This window comes from Lynx rufus, unplaced genomic scaffold (genome assembly GCF_022079265.1).
Source record: "Lynx rufus isolate CCGP_SWC_20201006 ecotype Redwood Valley unplaced genomic scaffold, mLynRuf1.p SCAF_10, whole genome shotgun sequence".
Classification (NCBI taxonomy): domain Eukaryota; kingdom Metazoa; phylum Chordata; class Mammalia; order Carnivora; family Felidae; genus Lynx; species Lynx rufus.
This window is the reverse complement of record NW_025814824.1, coordinates 74900699-74914906: the sequence shown is the minus strand read 5'-3', so window position 1 is coordinate 74914906 and position 14208 is coordinate 74900699. Positions and strand designations below refer to the sequence as shown.

The following is a 14208-nucleotide window of genomic DNA, read 5'->3' as shown; positions in this document are numbered from 1 at the left end:
TCACAACACAGTCACCTTTGCCTTCAGTTCCAACAGCACCCCACCTCTGTGGATAACTATGTTTGCCACACCATTTAGGGTACAGAGAGAAGTTGGTGGGGCAGTGCTTTCCATCACAGAGATGATGCACATTGAGTACTAGGTCCCTCTGTTCTTGTGAGACCTCTGCCACTCCAGCCACTGGGAATTTCTCAAGGGACAGCTTCCCGCCCTGGGGTTCAGCCCTCCACCACCTGTGTACTAACCTTCTTTCCTTCTGTTTTTTCCTCCTGTTTTCACTTCCACCCTCCCCTTTTCTCCTCAGAAACTCTGCCTTTATTTTATAGAATGTTTTTGGATACCTTGGTATCAGCCACAGGCTTTCCCAATATCCCAACATATAACTGACAGTTCTTTCCACACCAGAGAAATTGTGTAGACAACTTTTCAACCAGTTTTTCTTTTATTCCCACACTACATACATAGGAGGCTCTGGCAGAGTGAAAACAGTGGACACTGATGGGGCACCCACCTTGTGCCAAGCACAGGGCTGTGTTTCACCACTCACCAGGCGGTCCTCACAACATGCCCCAAGGATGTTACTATGCCTGTTTTATAGGGATGGAATCTGGAGCACAGAGCGGTTTACTCGCCTAAGATTGCACAGCTAGTGAGGAGTGGGGCAAGACCTCAAAATCCAGGATGCCTCACCTTGCACTTTTGCTTACCCAGGATTACATTGCCAGATGCTTAGTAGAACATCACTGTGCTTCCTTCCGGTGCCCCTACCGGTTCTCTAAGGTTGGGCTCCCTTCCAACACTATGGCTTCCTTGGCACCTGTTCCCACAGCTGTTTGTTATGGAGCTCTGGAGTGGTGGGGGACATACAGAGCCCATGACAGGGAATCTACAAGCCATTTTGAACCCCTAGCTTTGTGGCTGAGATGATATGGGACCCAGAGGATTCCTTCCCTCCCCACACCCTCCAGTTAGAAGTTGGCCTCTCCTGTGAGTGTCATGGGCCCCTCATATCCAGAGGTTCCTAGGGGCCCTGAGGAAGGGGAAACAGTGGATATACCACATGTGGGTCTTGACAGCCCCTTTAGCGCCTTCCCCACCCTCATCTGAATACCCTCTCCTTAATCCTGTCCCCAGCTGGAGATGGGCAAAGACAGAGAACAGGGTTGGGCTTTGGAATACCCACATTCCAGTCCGGGGACTTGAAGCAACACACTTTCCCTCTTGGGAGCTGGAGTTTCCTGTTGTCGAAAATATCAGGAGTGAGGGGAGAGAGCCAGATGACCTGACCCTGGCATGGATTTTACTTTGAGGGTGACATTCCTGGAATTAGACAAATTGACTATTTACCATTCTAACAACTTACAATTTTACATGGTTTGGCAGACTACCCTCCTCCCCATTCCCTCTGCTAAAAAGGAGGTGTGGGCCTTAAAAAAAAAAATGAAGTAAGTTTGGCTCCTTAATTGTACCTAGTGAACCCACCCACAGAAACAATAAAAACCTCCCATTTGGGGGCAATGAAACCAAATCACGGAGGCTGGCTACTCACCGATCCCCAGCTGTCCCTGATGTCATAAGGCTCTCTGTGATCCAGGTGGTCACAGCCACACCAGGACACCACACTGGCAGCAAAAGAGGCAGGTAGAGAAGCAGCACCGTCCCCCATCACCCAGAACGACTGAAAACAGCAGAGACCTTACTTCCATCAGATAGATTGAACTGGTTCTCAATTGCCCAATTCAGCAGTTGTGGTGTACCTTTTTGTTTGGTTTTGTTTTAACTTTTCACAGCAAGATGGGGCACTTCTGCTCAGGGGGCAAATTGCTTTTCAGATAGCCACAGTCCTCAAAGATCCTATTTGCTCCTCCATTTACTTTAAACACACGCAAAACCCACTCTTACACTGTCTTTTTCTCAAGGCGGAGACAACAGGGATCGGGAATCTGTCTACAAGAAATAAACTAGAAAATGGGCCACTCAGAATAAAGTGGAATAGGATCCTGCAGAGGCAATCCAGAGTGCTAAAGCAACTTATATGTAATCTCTACCTCCTCCCACCAAGAAAAGGGAGCGGGGGGAGAGAGGAGTTCCAGGGGAGGTGAGGAGAGGGGTAGAAATAAGAGGAGAGAAGAGGGGAAAATATTCACATCACTAAGAAACATATTAAAATTATGCTTGAATTTAGTGCATACAAATTACAAGGCTCTAAATCTAGAGGAAATCCTCATCTTTCCAATACTTCAGAGAAGGAGAAAAGGAAAGAAAAAGAAGTAAAGGAAGGAAAGAGGGATAGAGGGAAGTAAGGAAGGAGAGAGGGAAAGCAGGACTTGGATGATATAGCCCATCCAAGCTCTCTGGATGGATGCCACCTGTGCTGGCTTGAATTTCTACAAGTCCGGCAGCGCAAGCCCTCGACCAGGGAACGGGAGCCAACCATCACCTAGCATCCCTTGGGCGGTGAACGCCAAGCTCATGGCTATGCATTATCTCGTCTGACCTTCCAGCAATTCTTAAAGGGAGATTGTAATTATTCTCACTTTGAGGAGAATTCAAGGAAGCTGAACGACTTATGCAAAGCCACACAACTTAGTAAAGTAGTCGAGGTAGAATTTGAACCCAAGCCTGTTTGGGTTCCTAAGTGTGCTGTCTAACTTCCTAACTTCCTAAGTATGCTGTCATACTTCTGCATCTAGAATAGCTAGGAGGTGTTTTTAAAGTTATTTGAAATGTTAGCAGAGTTCACCATGTGACTTCAGATTCACCTTGCCTTTAAAAATATTTTTTATAATGTTTATTTTTAAGAGAGACAGACAGGCATGAGCAGAGGAGGGACAGAGAGCAAAGGAGATACAGAATCTGAAGCAGGATCCACACTCTGAGCTGTCAGCATGTAGCTTCACACAGGGCTCAAACCCACGGACCGCGGGATCATGACCTGAGCCAAAGTCGGAGGCTCAACTGATTGAGCCACCCAGGCACCTCTCACCTTGCCTTTTAAAATCTAGACTTTAGGGGCGCCTGGGTGGCGCAGTCGGTTAAGCGTCCGACTTCAGCCAGGTCACGATCTCGCGGTCCGTGAGTTCGAGCCCCGCGTCGGGCTCTGGGCTGATGGCTCAGAGCCTGGAGCCTGTTTCCGATTCTGTGTCTCCCTCTCTCTCTGCCCCTCCCCCGTTCATGCTCTGTCTCTCTCTGTCCCAAAAATAAATAAACGTTGAAAAAAAAAATTTTTTTAAAAAATAAATAAATAAAATCTAGACTTTAAAGATGCTTCTTAAATACACCTCAATAACATCAATTCCACCTGCATTTAAATTAAGCGAATTCCAAGAAGCCCACACAGATAGTCAGATAGGTTTAGCTTAAATACTGCCACAGGATTAAAAAGACACCAAAATTCCAAAAAACTGTCAAGAAATTCAAATGGATTTCAGCTTGATCTCAATTTGTGTCTACTGGTCACTCTTTATGGGCTTAACACAGAGCATGCCATGCCAGGATGAGTATTCTCCAAATGATGTTGTAAATCCAGAGTTATCTAGTTGTCCTCTGTTTAAGAAATAACCCATCTTGGACCTTTTCCACTACTAGTTGGCTTTGTGGCATTAGGGAAATGGTCAAGTTAAAGCCAGTTGAAATGACCCATAGGTTAAGGATCCACTTCAATTCCAAATTGTACCGATAATGGAGAGACTCTCCCCTAGATGTCACTGTTGGGACCCCCCTGGATATTCCGCCAGATGGAGGGACTACCAGGACATGGTAGATGCAGTCATTAAGATAATGCCTCTCCTTCTTGGAAGGCTTAAAATATTTTCAACAGATGGAAGGAGCATTCTACACGCTTTTCTGGAAGTGTCAGATGGTCTCAAACATTTATGCACATAGTTGAGAAACTTCAATCCACCATCTAATGCCATGAGCTTTGCTTTAATGAGCATTTCATCAGCCAGCTCACTCTGCCAAGTGGCATTGCTAAGCTGTCTACTATAACCAGGAAAAGGGGAGTAGGGGAGGAAGGGACTACCATTTCCTGAATGTCTCCTCTAAGCCACATGCTGCACTGGCCACTTGACCCTCGTTGCATCTTTGCAACAGCCATTGGGGTTGATTATTATCATCCGATTTTACAGATGCAGTAACTGAGGGTCAGTAAGGAAGGTGACAGTTAAAAGCCTTGACTAGAGCCCAGATGCTCTTTTTGAGATGCACTGTGTTTGTCTCATCCTAATATCAAACTGGAAGGTGCCTGGCACTCTGACCACATACCATCTGGCTGGAATGGTTGGCATGGTTTCTTTTGCCACCTTGGGCTTTGTTACATCTTGATGGAAGCCTCCTCAAGACTTTTGACTTATGGCTTGGCAGGGTTCAGCACATGGGCCTGAAGGCACCTGTTGGCATTCCTCTGCAAGAGGGAGCTCATCAGTGCTCTTTTCCCAGTACCTCCAGCTTTTTCCTCAGTTTTAGTCCAGTGTGTATAGTGGCTGCAAACCCACTTCTTCCTACATTTAACCCTCACTCTTCCATGGAAAGACATATAAACAGAGGACATAGCCCTAGACTAGGAGTAAGGAGACGTGCTCTGGACTCAGCTCTGCCACTAATCTATGGTGACATCTTGGGCCAGACCCTCAGTTCCTCTGGGTTCAATGTCCCCAGTCATAGAACTAGGGTCTTGGTTAAGTTGGCACCAGATGGCCCTCTCAAGTCTGACATTTTGAGATCTCAAGGGGAGGGGGGGTGGGCCAGTCTTTAGGCTGCCATTATTCTGATTTCTAGAACATGATCCTTTCAACCACCTTAAGCAACATCTCTGTCTCCCTAGCTCTGTCTTCTGTGAAACTAGCCTAGAGGGTTTCGTTGGCACTTACTTCTCTCCAGGCTTCCAAACAATGTCCAAAAAAGTTCCATGATCCTGGAGGAGGCCAAGCTTGGGCTTATAAATCTTGCCCATCTAAAGGCCTTGGTCTTCAGAAAAATTTACAGAGTGCTTAAGTTGTTTGAAAGAGGGAATATTCCACAGAAGGAGTAAGATGCTCAGGCTCTGGTTATGCCTCTGTAATTAACTCATGGAGTGACCTAGGACAAGTGTACCATGGGAGTGACATTGGGGAATACATGTATTATATGATTACCAAGCCTGGACCAAGTGACCTCTCAAGGAACTTGTATTTTTACAAACCATGCAAATCCTTACAGATCCTGGCTGTATATAACTTAAGATTGTACCCAGACCTGAAATGTTCTGTTCTACCACTGCAGGTGTTTGGAAATCTAAATGTATGAACATAGCTGCCTATATGGGGTAGAGCAACATGCCTACAAAGACAGACAGCCAGAACTGGGACTGAATTTCTCCCTGCTGCAGCAAGCCTGGCCATGCATAGCAGAGTCTACACAGTTTGCAAGGATAAACTAGAAGGGCCCTTCTAGATCATCAAACCCATACTGCTCTTCACTTAGCTAAGGACAGTAGAGCCCAAAGAGAGGAAATTCCAAGATTCTAACTCCCAGGTCATCAACTCAGCCATGACTTACAGACAATTCTCATTTCTCCGACCCGAGTGGTCAGTTCTTCACACGAAACCCCTCCAGACATCACATTCATCTAGGAAATAAATGAAACAGTGGTATGTTCTCTCAGCATTCAAAATTCCAGGGATATCACAGGGTTCCCACTACAGGTAACACCACCTGTTTGTAAGTCACTCCTTCTTGTCTTCATAATCAAAACAGAAAGTCATATCATGGACTCATAAGGTGACACATGGCTGGTGACCCATGAAATGTCCATCTGGCTCTTGACAAGACACTCATGACCCTCAAATCAGCCCAACATGTCTTTGAACAGCACTAACTGGTCACATATTTGAGCTACCAGCCCTGTGATTTACAATGTGATGTGTGTGTCTTTAGAGAAGGTCTTCCCATAGCCTTATCTGAGAAATAGGGACAAGGACAGTGTTTGTTGTTAGCCAAGTGCATCATCTCTTCAAACTTCCACATGGAGCCTTAGTGTTTGGGCCCCCACAGAGCAGGCTGCACTGCCTTCCTGCTGACAGTAAAAGGCCAAGAGCTGCCTTCCTCTGGGCTCCTCTCCACATTCAAAATCCCCTTCCACCAACAGCTTCCCCAGTGTCCTGTTCCCAGTCCCCTTATTCAGGTGGCTCCAGCAATGCCAATCTTGAAGAGGGTTGCCTATGTTTTTCCTTTTGTTGGAAGCCATGTAAAAGATTCGTAAAGAAAAACTAAAATACACCTTGCCTTTTGACTTCAGGAAATGCAAATGCTTCAGAATGAGGTGTGTGTGTTTTTTTTTTCCATCCTTGGGTTTCTCAGAATTACAGCTGAGGTCAACCAACCAAACACACAAAGACTGAAGGGGAAAGGAAAAACAGAACGTGCATGTGTGAGAGGCCAGCCCAGACTTGTACTTCTCCAGCCACTTGTTTACAGAAGTTTCCCTGATAGATGCCACCGCAAGTGACATGATGTGAGGGGGCCTCTGACCAATGAGCAGAGCCTGTTTTTGTAATGCTGATTCTCATGATGTGTGTTGGCCTCAGCCCAAGCCCAGGGCATGAGTCCCTTAATGAGTCTCTATCCTCCCATTTAATCTAAGCTCACCTGAAGAACTATGGGAGAATGAGGTTGGTATTCCAGCCCCAAGGGGAAAGCAAGCCAAGCATCCCCATTCACCTCACTCATGCCAGAACTCACCTGATATCCATGGAGGGAAGTAAGAGGGACAGAGTAGATGACTCAATTCAACAAACATTTACAGAGCATCTTCGGGGTGAGCAGTGGGGATATATAAGTAGCTGTCTCTGCCCTGAGGGTTCACAGTCTAATGGAGGAGGCAAATAGGCAAACAGGGAAGGTCAGAGATGACTTCCAGGCTATGCATTAAATAAGGAGTAAAACTCCAGTGAAGGGAGATTCCAGGTGATGAGGCAAATTAACCAGTACGGTCATCAACGATCTACCTGGGTGTTAGAGTCAGACAGCCTAGGTTTGAATCTCACTCCACCACTGACCAGCTGCGCAGATGTGAACAAGTCATTAACCTTTTAAAGCCTTGGCTTCCTTGTATACGGGACAGAAATCATTGTAGTACCTTTCTCATGGGGTGGTGGCGAGAAGTAAGTGAAAGACAGAATGTAACACACTTAGCAGAGTACCTGGGAAATAGCCAGCACTCATTTTGTACTAGCTGTTATTTTGTCTACTACTGCTACTGGGATTGAGAGTCTGAGGGAAAGAGGGAAGGTGGGGTGTGAGACTGGAAAATGCAGGGACAGAATGCTAGGAACCATGAACTCCTGTGGAGGATCTTGGCCCTGATCCTGCAGGCACAGCAAAGTCAGAAAGGGATTCAAGCAGAGAAGAGACACAGGCAGGTATGCCTCACTGCAACTTTTTCTGACTTGATGTTCCACATACTGGCCAGAGGGACCCTTAACACCATTCACAGTTCATTAGAAAATAAGCAGGCCTCACACTGTAATTTTGATTCTAACACCTCAAGAGTGTGGGCTGTGGTGGAAACAGGTAAGAGGTGGGATCAAAAGAATGGCAGCTGGCCTACCAGTCCTCATCACCAAGGAGACCTTTGGGCCAGAGCATCTTTATGGGTTGAGGGCAGACAAGGATGAAAACTGTTCCCTGCTTTTCTGGGGGTTGTGGTGATGTGGCAGGGGTGAGGGGGGAGTTGTTGTTGGCAGTGAGCTTGTTCAGACAGCAGAGGGAACTCTTCACTTAACTTTCAACTTTTCCAAGGCTCCATGGGGAAATGAGGAGGCCAGAAGGGATTTCCTCAAGCCTGGGGCAGAGAGGGAAACCTGAAAGATTGTGAGCCCAACAGATACCAATCAGAGATCCAGGGAGCAAACACATCAGGGTATGACTGCTTCAACTGAACCGGCCCATGGCTATCTAGTCTCTGATGGACAGAATGAATGGTCACTCCAGAGACACCATCAAAAAGAGGTCAGTGTCAGGTCTTAGATCTCCCAGATTTATAGACGGGAAACCAAGATCCAAAGACAAGAAGGAATTTATACAGAGTACGTTGAATTCATGAGTCATTGCAGGAAATGTATAACTTGGTTCTTTGCATATAAAATAGTTTCTATAATAAGAAGCTGCTAAGCCAGCATCACCAGTGAATATATTAAAAATATTTTTATTTCTTAAATACCAAGATGACATAAACACTGTCATTTTCCCCTGCCAAGGAAACTCCAGATAGCAGGCTTCCTGCTTAGATCTCTTTAATCCTATATCCTCTTAAAATTGAGCACAAGAATGTGTTTATTGCCACTGTCCAGCAAATGATTTTGAGGAGGAAACCTGGTCTCTGGAATCAAACATGGGGATAAATCTCAACGTTATCACTAACCTCCTTGACCTTGTATCATTGACTATGTCTAGGCATCAGGATCAATCTTGCAGAGTTATTCTGAGAAATACATCAGCAGAAATATATAAAAGTACACAGACCAGTTTCTGGTGCACTCTCAAAAGAAGGATAGCAGTAATTACTATCAGTCTTATCATTCTGACCATCCCTGCCTGGCTGAGTGATGTGGGACAATGTGCTTAATCTGTCTGGCCCCCAGGCTTTTTTCCATCTGTCAAAGGTACTCAATAATACCACTCTAATAGAGTTGCTGCAAAGATTAAGTGAATTGAAGTATGTAAACCGACAGGAATGGCACCTGGCACTTAGGGGAATTCAGGTCATATTAGTTTTCTTCCCCCAATTTCCAGTCTTTTGTAAATGTCCAAGTGGAAGCAACCAATTGAAAATAACCTTAAGGTACTTGGTGGCAAAAATGATAAATAAACAGGTTTCCTTTTAGACCTCCAAATGGAAACAGAATACTAATTGTCTCTATCAAAGGGTCATGAAAAAAGATTTGGTGTCTCCAGTTCCCAGAGTAGAGTAAGACATTTAATGTGTGATCTCCTTATTTTTAGGAAATTGCTCAGAAGACATCTCATGTATACTGGAAAAGGCTCCATTCAAGAAGTCATGGGCCTACCTCCAAGGTCAGTAACTGAATCTAGGAACTCCATCCATATGAGGGCCACTTCCTGTGGCCTTTCTGAAACCTCTAACCCAGAGGTCACAAGTAGAAGCCCATGGCTAAATATGACCTGCAGATATGGTCTATAGCCTGCATGCTATTTTTTATAATTTGATTTTAAAAGCCTTAGGGGGAGGGGAACCTGGGTGGCTCAGTCAGTTGAGCATCTGACTCTTGGCCTCCACTCAGGTCATGATCTCACTATTCATGAGGTCGAGCCCTGTATCGGGCTCTATGCACTGACAGTGCAGAGCCTACCTGGGATTCTCTCTCTCCCTCCCCATCTGCCCCTCACCTGCTCGCTCTCTCTCTCTCTCAAATAAATAAATGTACATTTAAAAATATATATTTTAAAAAGGCCTTAGGGGTAAAGGGGAGAACTCACAAGACTCTTCCTTCCTCAGCCTCCTTCCCAATTTTGCATTACCAACCTGACCTCTGAAGGCATTTGTGTCCCACCCCCATGGTCCCTCTCTATTCAGCCACATACAAGTTTTGGGCCAACTGTACAGTACTTTTCCTCATGAAAGAGAATCAGGCTTTTAGTCTTTGCCTCTGTCAACTTATTCACAAGGGAACCACAAAATTGCCTTGTCCCCCGATTGACAGCTTAATGAACATGCTGGCACATAGCCTATTTGCATATTGCAGCATGCATCAGGTAAGAGGCCCCTTATAAAGGAAACAATACAAGGCACTTACACTGCGAAAGCTGAGATATGGAGAGGATGGCCAAGATTCTCTGAATAGCCATTCTGCCCATTTTAAAAATTCAATTTTGCAGCTAGATTAGTTCTCACTCTTCAGTTGAATCGCAATGAGGTCTAAAGGGAAGGCAATTAAAACGAATGCCAGCTTTCCAGTTCTGAAAGGCACCCTGACTAATCAGTGCTGATTTTCACTTGTTAGGACTCAGAGAGACTTGGCTTTCCACACGAAAATGTCTGCCACATCATCTGCTTTTCTATAAATCCCAGCTGGGAAGAGCCCCTTATTGTACACTTGTGTGATCTATACAATTATGTTTGGCTGCCCTTTTAAAGAGAGGAATACATTAAAAAATTCAGACAATGAGTTGTTAAGGACACATCTTAATATGAAAATCAACAGACTGCAGTTCTGCTGGACACTTGATGCCTGAATTGGTTACTAATTGAAAAAAACTAAATATCATATCTCAGATACTTTATGCAATGTCTACCAAATAGTACTCCCTTATTGATGAAGCATTCATTGATTGATTGAATAAATCAACATGATGGTCCAGAACTTATGGGGGAATACAGTACAAGAGCTCACAGTCTCAAGAGGGAAAGATAGTAATAATAATAATAATATAATGTAATATAGTATAATATATAATTAAGTGGAAAATGATTCTATAAGAGGTAGCAGTCCATTACCATGTATATTCTGACCCTTCAGCTTTAAGCATTAGAGAAAAAGGAAGAGGGGTGTTTTGCACCTGTCCCTTGAATGTTAAGCAGTGCCTAGGATGAGTAACATGTAAGATATTCCAGATGGTTGGAACAGCAGGCAATACTATAGAAAACACGAGTCTCAAATGGGAAACCTTGAATAAAAACTTCACATTTCCAATCTGCCCCTGAAATATGCCCAATAATTCTGTCTTCTTATCCTTCTCTTTCTAGTGTCAAAGCATATAAACAAATCCAAGTTGTCTTGGAACAAAGATGGCATTGTCCATGGAGTCAGCTATCAGGATGGGAATCTGGTAATCCAGTTCCCAGGTTGGTACTTCATCATTTGCCAACTGCAATTTCTCGTGAAATGCCCAGAACATTCTGTTGACCTAAAGTTGGAGCTTCTCATCAACAAAGATGTCAAAAAGCAGGCGCTGGTGACAGTGTGTGAATCTGGAGTGCAAAACAAAAACATATACCAAAATCTCTCTCAGTTCTTGCTGGAGCATCTGCAGGTCAATACCACCATATCAGTCAAAGTGGATAAATTCCAGTATGTGGATACAAACACCTTTCCTCTTGAGAATGTGTTGTCCATCTTCTTATATAGTAGTTTAGACTGAACCATTTCTCCTGGCCTTCAGGAAGAAAGCAACTCTCTACCATACAGTATTCATCCATCAAACACTTGGGCAAAAAGAAAACTCAAGACCAAGACTAAAACCACAAAGGGTATTAAATAACACGCTTCTCCTTCTTGTCTCTTGGGAAGATACAGCTCCAGGGTTAAAAAAAAAAAAAGAACAGTTTTGAATGAAGTATCTTTCAAATAGAAGGCAGGGAAGCAAGGCAGTGTGGTGGGAAAAGCCCCACATAGGTATCAGAAGGGATGGATTCATGCCCTGGCCCAATCACTAACTCACTGTATGACCTGGAGCTATTCCTTTCCCCTCCCTGGAACTCTGGATCCATGTCTGAGAAGTGAAGGGGCTGGATTTGAATCTATCCAAAGTCTCTACCATCTCAGAAGACCAGGATCTCTCATCCCAGACCTGTGAACTAAGATCCCAAGCAGTGTTCTAGAAGCCCCGTAACCAAAGGAAAGGCCCTCACACCAATATAAGTCCAATGATACCAGTAGTATCTGGCTGCATGTCACCTCAGCACAGTCAGAATTTGGGGACAAGACTCAGGGTACCTTGCCAAATGATGTGAACAGTGGGATCTAAAATGTATAAAAGAAAGGACTGCCCAACTGACCATCCTGAATCTAAGAGGCCTCCTGGTATTTGGAAAACCACCTGACCAGGCTTAACTCCATTCAAGTTAAGATTGACAGTAAGTCAATAGCAGACACCTTTTGTTTCTTGTGGGGAAGGGCTGTGCATTCTGCAAATGCTCCATCAGTGTGCAGTGGTCATGGTGATGCAGCCATTTGGTCAGGCAATAGCTGCCGTCATTTCTCACATGATCTCTCTTAGGGAACCATTTCGGTGGAGGATTATTAAGGCCCCAAAGTGTTGTTGATAAATGATTATGGCCCTGTAAATGGTGAGAAGGACTTCTGAACAATGGTAAACTCCTCTCCTGAGTTGGGTAACCATGAGATTTGTCTAGCTCCATCAACCTACCTTTACATCCATCCATCATTTCCAAGGAGCACCTTATCTGTTTGAAAGAAGGACCATTCAGCTTGAAGTATAAATCCTCAGAATTTATGCTTCAGAAGAAAAAAGGGACCCTTAACTGCCATGCCAAAGACTGGAGCAAAATTTGCATTTTTCTCAAAAAAAGAGGAGGGAAAAGAAAAATGTAGGAAGTCGGGTGCATTTGGCAGAGAAAGACTAGAAAAAAGTGTAAAAGAAGAAAGAAAAAAAAAAGACCCAGTCTTGTTGGTATGGATGAGAAGGACTTGGAAAAACAAAATAGCTAGGGAAAAAATTTAAGTCATTTGCTGAGCAGCATAGTATGTTAACCTCCTCTTCGGCCTCCTCTATGAAATATTCAGTAAAGTCTACATTTCTCATAACACTTTCTATGAGTAGATTCTTTGGGAGGAGTGGGCATTAGAAGTTTTGAATTGAGCAAGCCAAGTATGTTGTAAACACAGAGACAGGTTTCGAGGACCCAAAACTAACAAGTAAGGGGGTATGTGGCATTTGAGTTATACTCTAACTCAGAAGGACAAATGAACCTTGTTTAAGCCAACTCATGCATTCTTGAAAAGGTATCTCCAATCTAAACTTGTATAAACTAAGGAAATTTTCTACTGTCTCATACTCAAACTTCAGAAAGAATCCCATTCCTTCTCTGAGCAGAAACACCTGACTTTTGCACTTGAGTGATTCCTACTCTCAATCTCTGTCAAGCAATGCTCTGAAAGCCAACAGCTGAAGACACAGGACATTTAAAGCAGTTCTGTAGCAAGACAGAAAAAAAAAGGTAATCATTAACAACTCAACTGAAAATAATAGGGAGTGGATAACCTGGAAAGTTTAAAACTAGATTCTCTTACTCTTTGAGGGTTAACCAGCCCTTGGGAATGTGGTAGTATCTATGCAAATAAAATAAATAATTTCTCTAACTGGGAACCCAAGCTACCCGAAACATATGTCCCCTTGGGCAAAACCCAACTGGAGCTCACACACACACACACACACACACACACACACACAGTATACATGCGGAACTTGTATAGAAGGATGATGTGTGAGTTGATAAGAAACTATCAGTGTAGATGTGTTCCTACCCTTGAGAAATTTATAAGACTTTCTTTCTCCAAAAAGTTTGGTAACTTTTTCTTCACCCAGTCTGTCTATCACCCACTGATGCCTCCTCAACTTACCCCAGTTCCCTCTTAAATTCCCCAGTCACACAAAGGTTGGCTCAGAGGAGGGCACAGCACGCCCAGGAGGGTTGATAGGAACAATCTGTAGAGGGAGGAAATACTGAAGGAAATTGGGTAGAATTTACCAAACAAGGGAGCCTTCCAGAATCCCTGGAATACCACTGATTATTCTGGCATGGGGGGACAAAGCCCTTAAGTTAAGAGGATTGAGAAGTCAGTCCCTGTCGTCTCTGGAAAAAATCCTGAGAGATGAGCTAAGCCAAAGTTTGAATGCAAGCCCACTAGAGGGCAGAGACATCAAGTCCTCACATGTGGTTAGCAGCAGAGCTGGGATTTGAGCTAGCAGCTGAGCCCAGCCTCCTGACTCCCCTCTCCATTATTTCCCACCAGCCTTTATTGGCTTTGTCCTGTAGTCTTTCTGTAATTCCTCAGGTCATATCTTTCCAGCCCTCCACCATGGTGGTCCCCAGCATTCAGGGACTTCCTTTGTTCTTCTTTGCACCACTTGGATCCTCCAGGATCATCATTCAAAATGAGACACAGATAGTCTGTAGATTCATGGTCAAATCACAGAAAAAGGTCAGGGTCCCATATAGAAAAGTATAATCTCTCAGAAACTGAAGAAATAATTTAAAAATTAAAAGCTTACTGTTTTAATTTGAAGTTATGCATGTGTGTATATATGTGTGTGTATAATGTATGTATACATGTACACATATGTGTATGTATGTGTATTATATATACACATGTTTGTGTTATATATGTGTGTGTTTTATATACACGTGTGTGTGTGTGTGTGTGTGTGTGCTCTAGTAGTTGTTTTACAGGTCACCTGCTTAACCTG

The 14208-nt window shown here is 44.0% G+C and overlaps 1 protein-coding gene across 1 annotated transcript in view; it reads left to right on the top strand.

The window, feature by feature from the left end:
• The window catches only part of TNFSF8 (TNF superfamily member 8), a 28246-nt gene extending 14271 nt beyond the window's left edge, over positions 1-13975 (top strand). The window contains exons 3-4 of the mRNA XM_047068498.1: positions 8983-9054; positions 10745-13975. Coding sequence (XP_046924454.1) covers positions 8983-9054; positions 10745-11139 — 467 coding nt within the window. The 3' untranslated portion in view covers positions 11140-13975. The remainder of the gene's footprint in view (positions 1-8982; positions 9055-10744) is intronic.
• Positions 13976-14208: the final 233 nt, after the last annotated feature.